Here is a 20,827-nt window from a genome sequence, read left to right on the forward strand (position 1 = left end):
GATTACTCTACATAGATTCTTTGTTTAGATTACTCTACATAGATAAGGTAGAAATTATGAACTTGGTAATTTGTAGCATCAAAATAGACTGGTTACAGGAACATGAATATTTCATCTCGACCTCCTGCAAAAAAGTGCATACCATTAAAGTGCATTTAATCAGTTTGAAAACTTGTTTCATTTCACAAAATGGTTTAAATGACTATTCTCATTTACCATTTGCCAGGAATGTCTAGTCATGTGATTCAACTTCACTTTCATCAGAATCTACCCCTTCATCCTCATCCTCAGAGAAATGATCCTCCTCTACTGCTGCATCTTTGTTTTCACAATCAGTGCAAGAGCAGAACTCTGTGCAACTCAGATTATTCTTAAAACAAGTGCATAATTTTGTCTGGCACTTGTTCTTCTGGCACTTACAGTTTGTCAGTTCAAGAACTGAATCTGGAGCTGGGAGAAGATCCATCCATTTCACTCGGAGGACACCATCATCAATTGTCCATCCATGGCCGTTTGGGGGTGGGATGCTAGGATTGGCCTCAAGGCAGCGGTGATGAATACCAGCTTGATAATTAGCCCTATGTAGATGTTTCTCAAGAGAATCCTTATTTGGTGGCAGTGTATCATCCATATGCTTGCCAGTTTTGAATAGGGCTGTCCTGCAATCATTCACTTGCTTGAGGTCTTTTCCATACAAAGAGCATACAAATTCCTCAGCTTGTCTGAGCAAACCCTCCCCCACCTCGAATGTACTTCCAACTTGGGAGAAGAAATCTACGAATTTGGGTTCCCCCAACATCAACTTGATTGGCCTCACTTTCCCTTTCCCATGAAAGGAGGCGACACTATCACAACCTGTGAAGCAATGTAATCCTATCAAGGCCGATGGGGCCGAAAGATGAATTCCACAAAGATATGAGTGTATGACACCGACATCCAATATGCGCCTGCTATTGCCAGTTCCTGTCTCAAACCATAGACAGCAATGTAAGTCACTGAATTTGGCAATGCACAGAATTAGAACGTCTGTGTCAGGGGACTGGATCACAACAGAGTTTGTAGACTTCCTAGCAAAGTTGGCATGAAGTAGTAGGCGGGTGTCTGCCTCTTCATGAGAGCATTTCAGTTCTTCAACTTCTTCAACTGTGGGGGAAGATGAGGTGCCAGAAAAACAGATTTTGTGGCAGGTGTCTGAGTGGCCAACAAAAAGAGTGAAATTGTGTCCCCGCCCATCTTGTACCCATGATTTTAAGAGGAACTGTATTAGGAGCTCCTTGTTTCTCCCACAGGACAAATACTTCTTCCACTGAGCTGGTACTTTTTTGACTATCAGAATAAATTTCAGTGGCCCTTATCTGAGAAACAAACTGAACTTTTGCCCTACGGTCCCTCTCAGCATTTTTGATGCTGACAGCTGGGTACTGGTCAGTCACAAGATGAATTGTCTTCACTGAACTTTCTCGAGCAATTTTCCCCACTTTCTTCAGGTACAGGGTGGCCAGTTCCCCAAACGTCTTTGGAATCTCTCGGAGGCTGATGCCCTGAAGGATGGCCATCGCATCAAGTACCCAAACTGAATTGGGTGGGACTGTGATGGCAACAGATGACGGTGTTTTATCCTCCAGGTGGTGCAGCAGATTTGCCTTGTGAGTCTTTGTCAGACCTCCATCAGGATAAGCCAAAGCCAAGGGCATGGGTCCCAGGGTGTACATCAATAGGTCGTCAATTTTGATCCCCCTCTCTCTGCCAATTATCACCAGGCGGGCCATCATATTCCTCTCTGATTTGAGGATGGTCTCCTTCTGCTTGCTTTTTGTCTTTGTCACCTTGCCAACATCTGAAAAAGACTTTAGTTTCAAGTTTTTTATGGCATCGTGAAACCCTTTCTTATCAGTCAGAAGTCGGTCCTGGCAGAACTCTAGGAAACAAAGCTCTCCTTTCTCTGAGGCAGACAGGATATCCTTTGCAATGGCATCAGGGACCACAACTCCAGAGACAATGTGGATTAGATCCTTGGAATCATATGTAAAGGGGTTGATGAATCCCTCCATGCACTCGATGATTCGGCAGATGGCAGCTTCTTCCCTCTTGGAATGGGGTACATCTAGATCCTTGCGTCTCCGTCCCTGCAAATCCCTGCCAGCATACTCAAAACAAGATCTTGTTATTGCAGCCCTCTCTGGATGAGACAGGATCCATCTTTGAGATGCTCCCTTGTTATGAGTGAAACCCACCATTCCACCTTTTGTCTTAGTGTCTCTGTTGCACGTCTGCTCAATGGTCATGTCACAAGCAACTTGGGAAAAACCATAGCGCTCTTGTCTCTGGACCACGAAATCTCCATTCATGAACATCTGATGGATATCTGGGTGGCTGGTCTGGAGGGCTTTCATCTCAAGATAGTAGATGGGAAGGTAGCGAGCATATTTGGTGCGGCCAGTGACAAACATCCATGGGCACATGGAGCGGACAGCAGACAAATGCAATGTCCAGTCACCCTCTTGTGGCACGCAGAAAAAGAAGAAGAACCTCCACCATCTCAAGATAGGAAGACCAGAACCGGAATGTTGGGCATTCTTCTTTGGACTCAATGAAGGCATCATACCTCAGGCACAAGTTGCTGAATTCAGGTGATGCCACAATTTCTTTGTAACCCTGTGAAGGGAACTTCTCCTTTAGGGCAGACATGATTTTTTCCACCTCGCCGAGATCTGTCTCTGGAAGTGTTTCCAAGAAGCCTTGCCATCGTAGACGGTGAAGTGCCTCATACATCAATTTGTGGCACCTTACACTGCGATTGTAATGGTGGCCACTAATCACCCCCTTGACAGAACCCTCAGCACAAAGCAGTTTACCTGTAATATATATAGTGCATTTATTATATGTACAGAAGAGGCTTTGGCATTTTTTGTGTAAATAATGGTAATATTTCTCAGTTCTCAGCATGGATAGAATCAAATTAATATATATTTCAAGAAAATATTTATTTTACATACTGTATTCACTGTGAAATAGGTGGTTGCTATGCAGCCACGGCCCTTAGCAACGATTTTATGTAAAATTGCAATAAAGTCATTTTTTCAGAAAATGTGCAAGTGTTGTTTGTGGTAACAAGCTGGAATGTATTCACTATGTCTATCTTCATATAAAACAGAAGGAATATTTTAGTTACCAGGTGTACGCTACAAAGATGAAAAATAAATGGTCATGTCTCATGGCCTATATCCATCACGGTGCCATGCGTCATCCGTAAGACTTGTTGTTAAAAATTATTTTGCTTTATTTGATTTATCTGATTTATTTTGAACTAAATATGAGGCAAATATAGGGATCAAAGTTTTCGATCACAGAAAACCCGACGTTTTGGTGTCCCTTTTTTATATTTTGAAATCAATGTATCTTTGCTATTTATTCACAGGTTTTAACATTATAAGGTCGCTGTAGGGATGCTGCAATCCAAGAATCAGGAAGAAATTAAACACGTAAGAAAGAAGAATTTAACAAGAATGAAGAAATGAAAAAGGAAGTATGAAGTAGAAAAATAAATGGATGAAACACGAAAGCAGGTACGTACCAAGATAACAAGACGCTGTCACTACCCTAATAGAGATAAGAGACGAGACGTGACCACCAAAGAGAACGACAAGATGCAGTGAGTCATTACAAGAATAACAGAGTAGGAGATTAGCCGCAGATTACAAGAATAAATGCCAAGGTGACTATCACAGAAATAGATACAAGGGAAGCAGAGGTCACCGTAACAAAATGGCGTGGGACGAGGCGGACAGCTGGCATACCGTAGAAAACACAGCTCCTTGTTTCTGTTTACAAGGTACAATTACTAAAGCTACTTGAGAATTACCCTTATCGAAAATTAATGGAAAAATTAACTATATATATATATATATATATATATATATATATATATATATATATATATATATATATATATATATATATATATATATATATATATATATATATATGTATGTATGTATGTATGATCGAAGTAAATAAACTTACTGGAATTTGAACCTTCTGGAAAATATCAGAAAATGAACCGTATGATTGAAGTATTGAGATATAGATATAGCTACACGAAAATTAGCCATATTGAAAGTCAAAGGAAAATAGGCCGTATGAATTTAGTATTAGAATATAAATCTTATGGCAACAGAAGCCTTGTTGGGGCGAAAGGTCGCTCTAAGCCATGTGTATATATTATGAGGGGTAAGAGACAGGAATGAGTAGAAGGCGAGAGATAGACAAGCTAGACTGTCAAAATTCTAGTAAGTAGAGCCATACAATTGTAATGCAGTCAGAGTAAAATTGTGCCGTTATGATATTGACAAAGGGAGATTAGATTTGCGTAGGTATGTTTCATTATTGAAATATTAGTCGCAGGGTCTACGTGAGATGTGTTTTACCATTGAGTGTTAATTGCGTGATGTGAATCGAACAATGTGAATAAGGGGAAGTGTTCGGAGACATTTGATGAAATTCGAGAGAAGAGATAGTTGTTTTTATCAATGAGTGTTAATTGCGTGATGAAATTTGAATAATATGAAGTATTCTGAGATATTTGATGAAATTTGAGCGAAGTGTGACTTTATTTTCGTAGTTCTGTATAGTTGGCGAGAAAATTCATGCATAAACACTCAAAAGCGTTCCCTTGGATTCATAATGAGTCCACCGTCTTGGACACGGACTCGACAAGATCGTGCAACATATAAGAGCGACAAGTGGTTTCTGCTCAGTTTATATCACTGGTTCCCAACCTGTGGTACGCGTAAACTTGTAGTATACCAGTAGTGGTGCGCGAAGGCCTTCCAAGTGGTACTGTAATTACATGATCACTTTCGGGATCATATGCGATATTTAGTTGAATTAAATGAATTAGTTTCTTAGAAAATTATCATTGCCTTACATAAAATTTACACAGAATTTGGGATCGGTCAGCTGGTAGAGAAGAAACAGATGTGGCCCTCGCATTAAATTGTGTTGTGTTCTTTGTTGGTAGTTCATTTGTGCTGTGAATTAATTGATATTTGCTGGAATTGAGTTTTTTTTTTCTGGAACCAGGTGATACTCACTCAGGAAAAGTATGGGAAGATAAACCAATTTCTTTCCTGAACCTAAACGTATTGAGGTTACTGTATATTCATTGATTCAAGTTCTTTCCTGATTGCTTATTCTAAGAACACTACTTAAACTACCACCTTTTACCTATCTAAATGTTTCCATCATATCCTCTTGCGCCTCTTTCTTTAGTGACCAAGTTGAGTTGTTTTAGCTGATTTATATACGGTAACCCTTTGCTAGACGTGCTTTCTATACTAAACTCTCTCTTAACTAGGCTATAACATATTGGTATGCCTACTTTTCTACTTCTTCTTTTTCTTTTGTTTTTTCTTCTTCTTTTCAGTGTAATTCAACCATCAAATAAGAATAACCAATATGTATGTCTGTCTCCTTCGATCTGAAAGAAAGAAAGATCGGCCACACATGATTACTTTTATACTACTGACAATATCAAAAGGCCCGGAAAACCAATTACTCAATAATTCATTTCTATACAGCATAAACTTAGAGGTGACTGTAGTCTCTGTGAGGAACACATCGCTAATGATAAGCATCCCATCAACTCCGCGTTGGTCTGTTTTTCATTTTTAACATAACATAACATAACATAACATAAATAATAGGATAACAAAGGGCCACCAGGGCCCATCTAGGTTATCCTGTATCAGTCGTATAACGACCTCGTCATCAGTACTTAAAGATACACTTACAAGTACACAATACATTGAGTCTAGAATATAAACCCTTACAAGAACTATAAAAAAAGAGAAGCCTATAAGGTTATAACTACATATATGTGTTGTCGCCTCAATATGGTGCGTATGTTTTGTGGTGTCATGAAGGACAAAAATTAGAGCTGGTAAATATTTACCACAACAGCGGGCAGCAGCGCCAGGCGGACCGCGGGCGCATGTGCGATTGTTTGGATTGAGGCTGAGAACCAGCCGGGCCAGTGGGCAGTGAGGCGAGTGTATAACTCTCTCTTCTGGAACTATTTGCAGCCTTGCAGTGACCAAGACATTTGAAAAAAAAAAGTTGAATATACAAGTATATTCGGCAAATCAGATCATTAACACTACAAGAAGTTCATAAAGTGAAAGAGGTTTCACTGTGAGCCAGGTGAGCACCATCCCCACCACCACCTTGCGAGTGCACGCTGTGACCTCGTGGGTGTTGGAAAGTTCAGAATGGAGCTCGTTATAAACTGGACAAATAGATTTTCCAAAATTCTGCTTATTAGCCCTATCAAAGAAGTAAAAACTTTTACCAGTTTTTCCATGAGCACAACATGGGGGCAGGCGAGGCGCACCGTGAGAAGACTGACATCACAGGTGTTCTTTTAAAGTGTACTACTTATTAGAAGCATAAAAAGAAAAATTAATCTTTAGATGCAGTAGGGCAATAGGTGAAAAAGTAAACTTCAATATACTATCGCCCACCAGCAGAAAATCAGCATAGATACACAAATGTTTTAGTTCAATACTGAATATCTCTGAAGACTTCAGTCTACTGTCAACTCATGAAATTTGCATTGCTCAGTAAATAATAGGGTACCATAAAACTGACACATAGTATTTGGTGTAATCGTGAAAACCTACATCTGGGGTAAATTAGCCTTAATGTATTAGGATGAGAGGTAGCTAATGTTTAGATTTAGTTTTGACATGTTCCTCACTTTCAAGTGACCTGTAAACTGATGTACAGGAAGTAGTGGAATTTAAGGATGGCTACCAGGAAGGAGTTGAAGAACTGCGCTTGCCAATTAGGGTTAGGTTATTATTCGCTTCCCTCACAAATCCCATATTTGCAGAGAGGATGGAAAAATTTGGCACTAGATTTCTTACCTAGATGATGCCAGAGCCCCATATAGAAATGGTTCATGGAGTTGTGCAGTCCTGGTCCCTGTAATTCCAGGCTGACTTGGAGTGAGGGCTGGTTATGTATTTTCTTGGTATTACCACTTTAGGCTGAGTGAGGATTCCTCTCTCTCTCTCTCTCTCTCTCTCTCTCTCTCTCTCTCTCTCTCTCTCTCTCTCTCTCTCTCTCTCTCTCACACAGGCAAGAGAGACATGCACTCACAATGCCTTTCTAGTGAATAAAAAGGATCATATTTCTTGTCTGAGGTGAGAGAGAATATCCTCATTCACCCAAAGTGGTAACCCTACAAGTAAAATGCATAACTGGCAGCTCATCAGGAAGCCATGGGGTCAACCAGCAAGGGACCACACAACTCTATGTGTGCCAAAGATTTTCTTGTAAGTGGGTAGATGTAGTTTTTTTTATATAGTTTTAAGAAAAAAGGGGTTGTTTTGAATTTCATTACTGTTGAAACTTCATTAGTATTTGAGTGTTGAAACCTTGCAAATTACTGATTTATTGTTGAGAATTTTTTTGTTTTACTTTTTTTCAGAGACTCATCAACTCATCATGAAATACATATTAGTTACTGGTGGAGTCATATCTGGCATTGGGAAAGGTGTCATAGCTTCCAGCATTGGCACAATTCTCAAGCACTGTGGCCTGCGGGTAACGTCCATCAAAATTGATCCTTACATCAATATTGATGCTGGAACTTTCTCACCATATGAACATGGTGAGTTCTACTTTCTTAAGGCTGTGTTTTTCATAATATACATGTCAATCCTACTTATTCTAGTATATGTTGATTGCTTTGAAGAAAACACTGACATGCTACAAGGAGGAATTTGCAGTCGCTATAAGTTGCAAAGCCGCTATTAAAAGATATTATGTATGTATCTATATATGTACTATTATTAATTTTGTAAATTTTATTACCTTTATTATAATTATTATTTATTATTATTTGACTTATTTACTTATTTTTGTGTATTTTATTTTCCTTTCCTCACTTCCTATCAAGAAAAATTATTCCCTGTTCAGTGAGGTGTATTTGGTCAGCTTGGTAAGATGTACTACCTTTTATTTTCTCAGGAAATGTCTAATGTAAGTGTGCTTGACCAATAAAGAATATATTAGGTCGTCCAGTGAGATTTGTGGTGTGAGATAAGTAATTGATGGAGCAAAAAAAGGAAATATAGGTAATATGAAAAAGCAGGCATGGCTACTGCAAAAAAAAAAGAAAGGCCTGTGAGACCAGTACTGGTAAGAGCTCTATATTTGCCATTTTAGTAATGGTGTAATCTATGTATTCATCTATTCTGTATTTCTTAGAACTGTATAAAGGATGACTATGACAAAAGTTATCATTTATTCCTGTCCTTATATTCCTTTCTTGCATGCTCTAATCCGCATTTTTGTCTCACCCGTTCCATTTTGCTCCAGGTGAAGTTTTTGTTTTGGATGATGGAGGAGAGGTAGATCTTGACTTGGGTAACTATGAACGCTTCCTAGATGTTACCCTGCATCGTGACAACAATATTACAACTGGCAAGATCTATCAATCTGTTATCAACAAGGAACGAAGAGGAGACTATTTAGGCAAGACTGTACAGGTATAGATTAGTCTTTCTTTTGGCTTACTCTCTCACACCTGCACGGGGATTGGCAACTATGTTTTATATATATATATATATATATATATATATATATATATATATATATATATATATATATGTTGCCCTTGGCCAGCTTTCCCCTCTTACATAAGAAAAAAAAAAAAGTACTAATTTGTAATATAGCTTTGCAAATAGCTTAGTTATAAAATTAGTTTTTTTGGGCATTGCATTACAAGCATGATTGTAGCTCAAAGTAGACAATCATATACATAGTATGTGGTTGCAGAGAAAGGATGAGTTCATCTCTTCAGTTTGGATACCAGTTTGATTATTTCATTTCAAATAAAAAATAGTTTTTTTTATTAAATGGCAATGGATCTGGCTTTGAATTTTGAGAAGTGATTTATTGGTGATCTGTGTTGCAGGTGGTGCCGCACATCACAGATGCCATCCAGGAATGGGTAGAGTCAGTGGCCTGTCGTCCTGTAGATGGTGAGATGGCTGAGCCTGAAGTGTGTATCATAGAGCTCGGAGGCACTATTGGAGACATTGAAGGCATGCCTTTTGTAGAGGCATTCCGTCAGTTCCAGTTTAGAGTCAAGGTAACTTTGTCAGTCTGTAATGAAGTTTGAGGATAATTTTATTATTATTATTTTATTATTTTTTTTATATTAAAGACCAAACTCCCTTTATGACTACGTAACATGAACCCCTGTGTAAGATTTCATAAACAAGACTATGTACTTCTAACTATTGAAAATTAGTTCTGTTGACATAGCTAATCCCTTAGTTAAGTAACATTGATAGACACTTTAGTGTGGAATGGAAATGGCTTTCTGTCATGAATACAATGCATTTTTTTTGCAGATGAAAGTTTAACAGATTTATTTTCCAAAATTGAAGAACATGTGACAGGATACTACTGTATTTGATTGTTCACAAGACACATGGGTTGATAAGATGCACCCAGTTTTGGCAGACATTGAAATGGAAAAAAAAAAAAAAATGAACAGATTTAAGCTCTGAATATGAAGTGAAGGAATATACCTAACATTTGAAGACTCTCACATGCATTTACATCGTTATTAGATCCCATTACTTTGCATTTATAAACTTTAATATTTGCTAGTAGCCTATGTACCAATCCTGTTGTGAGATATAAACATGTGCCTGGCATATAGTGTTGACAGTGACTGAGAGGCTACAGGGCTAATAATTATAATTTTTCTTTTTTATCATAATTTTATATATATATATATATATATATATATATATATATATATATATATATATATATATATATATATATATATATATATATATATGCAAGGTCAGAATGTTAAAGAGATAGGTGCAATTTTAATTGTATGAAAGTGTGTCTTACCTTAAGGAGTAACAGCATCACACTGTAAAGAATGCAGTGAAGCTTGCCTGTGTCGAGATCAAGATCACGCGTCTTGTTTTGATTCATGTGGTGTATGGTCATTTAGGCAAATTCTTCCTGACTGGTGTCATTCTATGTGAATTACCAGTAAGTATTACCTATTATATATTGTTACCTTGAAAGAAAGAGTTGTTTTGTAGTGCAGTACCAATCATCACTTTGTTTCCATGTATGAAGATGTCTAGGGTTTGATTTAGGGCCTCTGTTGCCATAGATTACCACCAACCACTGTCTCAATCCTGAATCTTGGCCTCATAGGACGCAGCCTCATTTCCTGAGACTTTTTAGGAGAAAAGGTGTATTTTATGAGCCATCAAATACGGTGTATCCTGTGAGGTATCAAATGCTTTTTTCTTTATATTTAATTATCTTATTTTTCCATCTGCTTGTTTCCTTGTGTCTCATAAATCTTTCTTTGACAGAGGGAAAATATTTGTCTTGTGCATGTATCCCTGGTGCCTCAGCCATCCTCCACTGGAGAACATAAGACCAAGCCCACACAAGCCAGTGTGCGGGAATTACGTGGACTTGGCCTCTCTCCGGATTTCATTGTTTGCCGTTCAGAAAAACAAGTTGATGCATCCATCAAAAACAAGATATCCAACTTCTGTCACGTATCACCTGAACAGGTAAGAGAAGAAAAACCTTAGAACTTTGCATAAATAATTAATTTTCAAATTACCTTTGCAGAATGTATTAGAAACAGACATAATTTCTGCGCCTTGTTATATGAGTAACCACAATCTGAATTACAACATTGGAAGCTCTGCTTGGTTATTGTATCTTACAGTATAAAACTCTGAATATATTCTGTGCCTTATTTTATTAAAATGTCAAAAAGATTCAGCAGTACTTATATTACTTCCAGGTTATATGTCTGCATGATGCACAGAGCATTTATGCAGTTCCACTTATGTTGGAAGAACAACAGATGTCACATTTGCTGAGCGACCGTTTAAACTTAAACTTGGATGGTCGTCGGCCAAGAAAGTTTTTGAAGAAGTGGTATGATCTTTCTACTAAGTAAGTGGAGAAGAATAAGGTCTTTTGTTTGTGTATATTGTAGCTATTGAGACTTTTTTTCTAATAAGAGGGCCACTAGCCAAGGGAAAATAAATTTTTTTTAAAAGAAAAAAGAAAAGCCCACTGCCAGCTTGCAAAGAGAAGCTAAAGTGAAAATCAAATGACCAAGGATAAATATCTAGAAACTTCTCTCTTGAAAGTGTTGAAATCATAGGAAAGAGGAAATATAGAAACAGGCAGGGAGTTCCAGTGTGTTTACCAGAGAAAGGGATGAGTAATTGAGAACACTAGTTCATTTTTGCTTGAGAGTGGTGGACAGAATAGGCATGAGAGAAAGTAGAAAGTCTTGTGCAGCAAGAGTGCAGGAGGAGAGAAGGCATTTTTAGTAAGGTATCAAACATCATGAGAGTTTTTGTTATTTTTTTATAATTAATTAATTTATTTATTTACTTATTTATTAATTAATTAATTTATTTTTATTATTTTTTTTATGGGTTAATTTTCTTTTGAAAACCATTGGAAGGTATTTATTGTGCTGGTACTGAAAACAAACAGTTGTCAGGTGATAGGTTGCTGCTTTCACAGGATTCAAATCAATGTCATATTACCACCTATACCTGTGATGCATGCATAGTCATTTTGTGCAAAATAACTGTATATTTTACATGATTTAACATTATTATTTGTCATTTCTTTAAGTTTACAATCTTTACACTGATTTTGTATTTTAGGCATGAACATTTGCGAACCAGTGTCACAATTGCATTGGTGGGCAAATACACTCAACTTCAAGATTCGTATGCTTCAGTCATCAAAGCCCTACAACATGCAGCTCTTGCATGTAATCGAAAATTGGAACTTAAATGCATTGAAGCTGAAGACATAGAAGAGGAAGCAAAGGCCATTCGACCTGTCAAGTATTACGAAGCTTGGCGGAATGTTTGCAAGTGCAAGTAAGATGATAGCTTGTTCATTAATGAATATTGGTTATCATTCTAGTTATAGATAATATATTTAGTCTTGATTGGAGTGCTGCATCTCTATATACACCCAGTTAAATTGTCTCAGCATTATGTTTCACAATTTACTTTACTTAGAGCTTTTACCTTTCTTATTAAACTTAGCAAACCTATGTATATTTCATTATCATAGTTCGTTGCTACTTTTTTTTTTTTTTTTTTTTTTTTTTTTTATCCAGTCTCAGAAATTATATGTGGTCTAGTCTTCACTTTTAAATACCAGTGCTGGGACTATTATGTGCTCTGGTCTTCTTTTCTTTATATACTTTAATGATCCGATTATTTACTTACCTTCTCCCTCACAAAGTCTCTCTCTCTCTCTCTCTCTCTCTCTCTCTCTCTCTCTCTCTCTCTCTCTCTCCAAACAAACATTATCACATACTAATCTATTTTTTTCATTTCCTAGTCTTGCATCAACTTCTACTTTGGGTTTTATTCTTACAGCCATTCACAAAAACATTGAAGTCATTGGGTCTTGACATTTATCTGGCTGAACTTTTTTCAGCAATTCTGGTTCTATCATTCAGAGCTAACTTAATATCCTCTGCACTTGCCTTCTTCCTGAACAGCATACTCTTTGTTACATCCACGATCTGCTTCCTTTATTTATGTTATAAAGATGTCGTGAAAAGTTTTCCACTTCAACTCGCTAAAACTTCTTTATAGTTGCTTATTAATTGTTTTTCCCCGAGTATCAAAGCTTCTGCATTTACTGTTAAGTGTAACGGTACCAACAAAAACTGTCTGTTATGTGTATAAGATGAGATATAACGCATAAAACAAAAGCATGTACCACAAAGCATTCATGACGCAGCCTTTCAACACTAGGTGAGTGAGAGAGGGGGCCAGCCAATCAGCAGCCTCCTTTCAAATGAGGCTCGGCTTCACGGCTCAGACTAAAGTGAACAGACTATACAACCACACTCTGCACCACAATTATAAGACAGTAGTGAAATTTGTAGGTAATAAAATGGTCAGAAAATTGTGGTGGGGGGAGAAAGAAAGAAAATATATTTATTGTTTTTTTTTTTTTTTTTTTTTTTTTTTTTTAGTGTGGAGCACAGCTCCTGATTAATATAGGTACATAAAACTAAGAATTACCTAAACATTTGTAACAAAACTAATAAATTGCACTAATTTTTTTAATAGTCCTGCCTTTCTGCTTTGCATCAATATAGCAAACATAAAGCGATTTGGCTCTAATCTATAATAATCCGGTATATATTTGTTTCTCAATTGAACAATATCTTGGCTTTGGCTTGCAACAAAACATGATATCTTCATTAATGTAGATTTTCTTTTGTTTCTTCATGAGTTCTTTCTTGTTGTTCATCATTACGTTTCTCTTCTTTCGGTTTCAGAAACACATGATCACTGGCCTGCTTCGGTCACCAACGTTCCCCAACCAATGAGCAATTGATGTGTGTGTGTGTGTGTAAAAGATAAAACTGACAGTATTCATTGATAGTATTAATATATTTACCAAGTCCAGAATTTTACCATAATCTTGATGTGTTTACATGCATTTGAAATCTATTTATTTGTATTTTTATGTGCCTTCAGAGTTGAAAGGAATATGAATCTGGGATTTGTTCTTCAATGCGTGGTCTTATGGCTCATTACTAAAACAAAACATTTTTTTGCATACACAGTGGAATTATTGTGCCTGGAGGATTTGGACAGAGAGGAATGGAGGGGAAAATTGCTGTGTGTAAATGGGCTAGAACCATGAAGAAGCCCCTGCTTGGAGTGTGCCTTGGTCTACAAGCTGCTGTTATTGAATTCAGCAGGTAATGTATTTTTATGTTCTCTTACTTATGATATATATGTCTATTGTGAACAGTGTTGGTTATTTTCTATAATAAAAAAAAGTACTGATTACACTGCAACAGGAAAGATTTAGTATTGATTTGCTGTGATCCAAGGGTGAATTTATCTCTGTATAGTTTATGCCTGGCATGATATATTGAACTGAATAATTTCAGGAATGTACTAGGGTGGGGAGATGCCAATAGTCAAGAAATGTATCCCGATGGAACTCGTCATGTCATTATTGAAATGCCCGAACACAACCCAGGACAACTTGGAGGAACTATGCGCCTAGGGAAGAGACAGACACTGTTCAAGACCCAAGACTCAAAGCTCCGGCAGCTGTATGGCAATGTGGATTTTGTGGAGGAGAGGCACAGACACAGGTTTGTAATTTCTTTACTGTAGGTTTTGTTGTGTATTCTGTACATGAGCTTTGTGTTATTTTCGCACACTTTGTACATGAATTGTTTATTTTGCATTTGCTAAATATCTCTCTCTCTCTCTCTCTCTCTCTCTCTCTCTCTCTCTCTCTCTCTCTCTCTCTCTCTCTCTCTCTCTCTCTCTCTCTCTCTCTCTCTCTCTCTCTCTCTCTCTCTCTCGTAAAAAGACATAGCTCATAACAATTTCCATTTCTTTAGGTTTGAAGTAAATCCAAAGTTAGTGGCAGATATAGAAGCAGCAGGACTGAAATTTGTGGGTCAAGATGTTGATGGAGAGCGCATGGAGATCATGGAGTTGGAGAACCATCCTTATTATGTTGCTTGCCAGTACCATCCAGAATATCTCACAAGGTGAGTTTTTTTTTTTTTTCCCATCTGTGCACTAAGAGGTCTGAATGCAGTAAAATGTATGTGTGTGTGTTTATGCATATATATATATATATATATATATATATATATATATATATATATATATATATATATATATATATATATATATTGTTACGTACGCCACACGGCTGCGGTTAACTGCTACAGCTCACTAGAGTGTTATTCTGGCAAAGTCGCCAACTTTGTTACGGTCAGTACAGTGGGAATTATAAAACACTTCACAGAGTCCCCACTACTATAACTCGCAGCCGCCGTAACCCTCAGGTTCTTTCAAGGTCGCCAACAGTGCATAATTTCCCCCACTGTAAGGGAATCTCCTCAGCAACTCCTTCTCCTCCTGTACCCAACCAAGTAGAATTTATAAATGGTAGATGCTATGTGTAACAGGGCGAGGCCTTAATACCCCCTAGAGAAACTGCCCACAAGGACAATTCCACCCACTTCTCTATGAAGTATTAATGCCTCTCCACACGCCTTGTCCACAGACTGTGATAACTCACAGACCGCAACAACACGCACGGTATATTATATTACTATACTATCCTACTACAACAAGTGCTTCCTAACATCTGTCAGACTGACATCCCTAGCCTACTACTACTGCAATATATGATGTGTACAGCACATCCGGTGTTGTACATACAAGCCCAGACACCACCACCTATGGGTGACAACAGCTATACACGGAGTCCAGATACTCGTCACAGACGAGTCTGGCGGACGACAACTACGCACCACTGGCCGACATGAAGCCTCTCAGCATTCAATAGTGTTTGTGGCTACTACCACTACAATACAGTATACTACTGAAACTATACAAAAGATGGTGGGGGCACACAGCCACCCACCAAACCACACTGGTGACCACGGCCACCAGCAAACAAACAGGACGAGACAAAGTGTGTCTCTCCTCCCCGCTCCCACCCGAGTGGACGAACGCATGAGAAATGCAGCCCCAACCGGCCACACTTTCTCAGAACAACAAGCCCGTTGTTCTACAGCCACGGTCTACCGAGTAACAAGCCAGCTACTCAAAGGGAGGGCACAACTCCCAGACCGATAACTAACGAGTACTTTGAAAGTCCAGCCAACACGCGTCTCTCTCACTGTGCCAGACCGACGAGAGGGGTGTCTATCTCCGCTGAAGGCTAACTTTGTACTGAGTCCCGCTCGCAACGAGAAGCGAGAAGAGGGAGGTGGGTTGTCTACTCAGCAGAACAGCCCGAGGGGCCCGCGATGGGTAGCCATAGGCTACGCATATAATGAAATAATAAATTAAAGGGGATTAAGACGGTGCCCATCACACGCCCTCCCTTAAAAGAAAAAATTTTGGAAACAAAACATTTACAAAATTTTTTAAAAGGCATGAAACTGATTAAAGGGAATGGCCCTGGGACAGACAATTGGCCACAATGTTGTCTGCTCCTTTTATATATCTTACTATGACATTGCACTCCTGGGCTCACTCGGTATGGGGGCCATTTGACAGGCTTTTCGTCCCCAACATCAATATCGTGTTTTATCAAATGTGTCCTGCCCGGGACACTGCTAAACACAGAGGAGTACTTCCTCAGCCGCCGAAGCAACTCATCTTGCTGATCCCCTAAATGTTCAACCTTCTCTTTCAAGAGATGGAGGCTATTCCACTCCCACTGTCCTGTAGAAACAACAGGCTCAGGCCCAATAACTTCTGGAGCCTCTCCCTCCCGGCAGAAAAATAAAACTGAAGATGCCTCTTGCACGGCAAAACTAAAAGAGCCCTTCTGGCTAGTAGAACGAAAATAGGGCTTCAGCATGTTAACGTGACACAGGTGAGCCCTCCTGCGTCGGTCAGGAGTGACCACCAAGTAGTCGAGTACCTTCTTCTCTATAACATAGGGGCCACTATAGCGGGCAGCAAGCGGCTGACCCTGAAGTGGTAACAGCACGAGCACTTCAGCTCCAGGGGCAAAACTCCGATACTCGGCCCTTCGGTCATAATACCCCTTCATACTCTGCTGGGCCTTACACAGGTGGGCCTGTGCCACCTCTAATGCCTTGGCTAATATTTCTCGACTGCTCATGAGGCTCTTAAGCAGTGAGACAGGGCGCTCAGGCGACGGCTGACACTAAGCCTCCCGAACTACGTCGAGCAGTCCACGCACTCGGTGTCCAAACACTAGCTGATTGGGTGAGAAACCCAAGGACTCAGTGGGCACTTCTCTCACCGCAAATAAGACAAAAGGGACACCCTCGTCCCAATCCTTATCTCTCTCCATGCAGAAACTCTTGAGCATGGTCTTGAGAGTTTGATGATGTCTCTCCAGGGCTCCCTGAGACTGCGGATGATAAGCACTGGACACAATATGCTTGATCCCCCACGCAGTCATCATATCCTTAATCAACTTTGAAGTAAAGTTGGTCCCCTGATCGGACTGCAGCTCTGCTGGCAATTCAAAGTGTGTAAAGAAGGTTAACAAAGCCTTCAGCACCACCTTAGAGTGAGTGCTTCTCAGGGGAATTGCTTCAGGGTAACGCGTGGTAACATCCATTATGGTCAACATATACTTGTGACCAGCCCTAGTTAGTAGGCAGAGGATCTACTATATCAATCAAAACCCTCGTGAAGGGAGGATCAACAGCAGGAGAAACCCAAGGACTCAGTGGGCACTTCTCTCACCGCAAATAAGACAAAAGGGACACCCTCGTCCCAATCCTTATCTCTCTCCATGCAGAAACTCTTGAGCATGGTCTTGAGAGTTTGATGATGTCTCTCCAGGGCTCCCTGAGACTGTGGATGATAAGCACTGGACACAATATGCTTGATCCCCCACACAGTCATCATATCCTTAATCAACTTTGAAGTAAAGTTGGTCCCATGATCGGACTGCAGCTCTGCTGGCAATTCAAAGTGTGTAAAGAAGGTTAACAAAGCCTTCAGCACCACCTTAGAGTTTTTTTTTTTTTTTTTTTTTTTTTTTTACATTACAAGGGCACTGGCCAAGGGCAAACAAAGTGTTGGAAAAAAATCCCGCTTGTTAAGAGGAAGTAGAAAGAGAAAACAAAAATCTAAAAGGAGGGTCCAGTTAACGTAAGAGGTGTCTTGACACTCCTCTTTTGAAAGAGTTTAAGTCATAGGCAGGTGGAAATACAGACACAGGTAGAGAGTGAGTGCTTCTCAGGGGAATTGCTTCAGGGTAACGCATGGTAACATCCATTATGGTCAACAAATACTTGTGACCAGCCCTGGTAGTAGGCAGAGGATCTACTATATCAATCAAAACCCTCGTGAAGGGAGGATCAACAGCAGGAGAAACCCAAGGACTCAGTGGGCACTTCTCTCACCGCAAATAAGACAAAAGGGACACCCTCGTCCCAATCCTTATCTCTCTCCATGCAGAAACTCTTGAGCATGGTCTTGAGAGTTTGATGATGTCTCTCCAGGGCTCCCTGAGACTGGATGATAAGCACTGGACACAATATGCTTGATCCCCCACGCAGTCATCATATCCTTAATCAACTTTGAAGTAAAGTTGGTCCCATGATCGGACTGCAGCTCTGCTGGCAATTCAAAGTGTGTAAAGAAGGTTAACAAAGCCTTCAGCACCACCTTAGAGTGAGTGCTTCTCAGGGGAATTGCTTCAGGGTAATGCGTGGTAACATCCATTATGGTCAACAAATACTTGTGACCAGCCCTGGTAGTAGGCAGAGGATCTACTATATCAATCAAAACCCTCGTGAAGGGAGGATCAACAGCAGGAGAAACCCAAGGACTCAGTGGGCACTTCTCTCACCGCAAATAAGACAAAAGGGACACCCTCGTCCCAATCCTTATCTCTCTCCATGCAGAAACTCTTGAGCATGGTCTTGAGAGTTTGATGATGTCTCTCCAGGGCTCCCTGATACTGTGGATGATAAGCACTGGACACAATATGCTTGATCCCCCACGCAGTCATCATATCCTTAATCAACTTTGAAGTAAAGTTGGTCCCATGATCGGACTGCAGCTCTGCTGGCAATTCAAAGTGTGTAAAGAAGGTTAACAAAGCCTTCAGCACCACCTTAGAGTGAGTGCTTCTCAGGGGAATTGCTTCAGGGTAACGCGTGGTAACATCCATTATGGTCAACAAATACTTGTGACCAGCCCTGGTAGTAGGCAGAGGATCTACTATATCAATCAAAACCCTCGTGAAGGGAGGATCAACAGCAGGAGAAACCCAAGGACTCAGTGGGCACTTCTCTCACCACAAATAAGACAAAAGGGACACCCTCGTCCCAATCCTTATCTCTCCATGCAGAAACTCTTGAGCATGGTCTTGAGAGTTTGATGATGTCTCTCCAGGGCTCCCTGAGACTGCGGATGATAAGCACTGGACACAATATGCTTGATCCCCCACGCAGTCATCATATCCTTAATCAACTTTGAAGTAAAGTTGGTCCCATGATCGGACTGCAGCTCTGCTGGCAATTCAAAGTGTGTAAAGAAGGTTAACAAAGCCTTCAGCACCACCTTAGAGTGAGTGCTTCTCAGGGGAATTGCTTCAGGGTAACGCGTGGTAACATCCATTATGGTCAACAGATACTTGTGACCAGCCCTGGTAGTAGGCAGAGGATCTACTATATCAATCAAAACCCTCGTGAAGGGAGGATCAACAGCAGGAGAAACCCAAGGACTCAGTGGGCACTTCTCTCACCGCAAATAAGACAAAAGGGACACCCTCGTCCCAATCCTTATCTCTCTCCATGCAGAAACTCTTGAGCATGGTCTTGAGAGTTTGATGATGTCTCTCCAGGGCTCCCTGAGACTGTGGATGATAAGCACTGGACACAATATGCTTGATCCCCCATGCAGTCATCATATCCTTAATCAACTTTGAAGTAAAGTTTGTCCCATGATCGGACTGCAGCTCTGCTGGCAATTCAAAGTGTGTAAAGAAGGTTAACAAAGCCTTCAGCACCACCTTAGAGTGAGTGCTTCTCAGGGGAATTGCTTCAGGGTAACGCGTGGTAACATCCATTATGGTCAACAGATACTTGTGACCAGCCCTGGTAGTAGACAGAGGATCTACTATATCAATCAAAACCCTCGTGAAGGGAGGATCAACAGCAGGAGAAACCCAAGGACTCAGTGGGCACTTCTCTCACCGCAAATAAGACAAAGGGACACCTCGTCCCAATCCTTATCTCTCCATGCAGAAACTCTTGAGCATGGTCTTGAGAGTTTGATGATGTCTCTCAGGGCTCCTGAGACTGCGGATGATAAGCACTGGACACAATATGCTTGATAGCGTGAGGAATTCATAAGAATTGTGCATTTGGTGATAAGTTTTTGAAATTTGGCATGGATGTAGATATGGCCATAAGGTTTTCAAAAACCATCGCAAACAAAGTGGGCCTGCCCCCTGGTGGCCGGTTTGCACTAAATTCAATATGGCCGCCATGCGACACTGACGATATTGTATTTCAGCTTCTATTTACACTAGAACATCATGCAATACCTCTTTTTCTACATATTTTGACATGACAAAGCCATTTATCAGGTTCCAAAACACTTTTGATGGCTGGTTTAAGAGATATCCAATATGGCCACCATGCGGAGCTACAGATGTGATATCTCAGATTCTATTTACAATAGAGCATCATGCTCATACCCATTGCCTACTTATTTTGGCATGATAAGTCCATTTATTAGGTTTAAAAACACTTCTGATGGCTGGTTTAGTAGATATCTGATATATTGCTGTGTTTAAATGACACATAATATATACATATAGAGAAAGAGAGAGAGAGATGTATGGGCATTGTATGGCTATACTCGATCATCTAAACTTCAGATGCAAGATGGCTTGCATTACATGTTCAAAGTATATTTGCAGAAAGGCAACAATCAATCAATAAATGAATGAAATCAATGAAATGCAGGTCTTAAAAATCTGCACTTAACCTTAAAATTGAATGATGAACAAGAGAAAATTAAGAGGAAGTGAATTGCAAACACCAAACCTACTTACTCAGCATAATTTGTAAAACCTAAGAGTAAGTTGCAATGTGAATCTAGACTGTGTTGTCACTGTTGGTACAACCTCCTCCACACTTGCACAGTGATGTGCAATGAAGCTGAGCTCCCAGCACTTGCAGTTGCCCCTGCAGGCCTCAGTGCAG

General features: G+C 39.8%; 1 protein-coding gene across 2 annotated transcripts in view; it reads left to right on the forward strand.

The window, feature by feature from the left end:
* The first annotated feature begins 5,926 nt into the window (after positions 1-5,926).
* LOC123505559 (CTP synthase 1-A-like) overlaps positions 5,927-20,827 on the forward strand; it is a 56,231-nt gene continuing 41,330 nt past the window's right edge. The window contains exons 1-10 of one of the 2 annotated variants that reach the window (XM_045257022.1): positions 5,927-6,046; positions 7,493-7,675; positions 8,386-8,555; positions 8,984-9,160; positions 10,425-10,631; positions 10,871-11,025; positions 11,757-11,978; positions 13,697-13,834; positions 14,030-14,239; positions 14,495-14,647. In XM_045257022.1, coding sequence (XP_045112957.1) covers positions 7,510-7,675; positions 8,386-8,555; positions 8,984-9,160; positions 10,425-10,631; positions 10,871-11,025; positions 11,757-11,978; positions 13,697-13,834; positions 14,030-14,239; positions 14,495-14,647 — 1,598 coding nt within the window. In that variant the 5' untranslated portion in view covers positions 5,927-6,046; positions 7,493-7,509. Of the gene's footprint in view, positions 6,202-7,492; positions 7,676-8,385; positions 8,556-8,983; positions 9,161-10,424; positions 10,632-10,870; positions 11,026-11,756; positions 11,979-13,696; positions 13,835-14,029; positions 14,240-14,494; positions 14,648-20,827 lie in introns of both variants that reach the window. The other variant, XM_045257020.1, reaches the window with a different exon arrangement.

The sequence above is a fragment of the Portunus trituberculatus genome, chromosome 18, assembly GCF_017591435.1.
Source record: "Portunus trituberculatus isolate SZX2019 chromosome 18, ASM1759143v1, whole genome shotgun sequence".
Taxonomy (NCBI): domain Eukaryota; kingdom Metazoa; phylum Arthropoda; class Malacostraca; order Decapoda; family Portunidae; genus Portunus; species Portunus trituberculatus.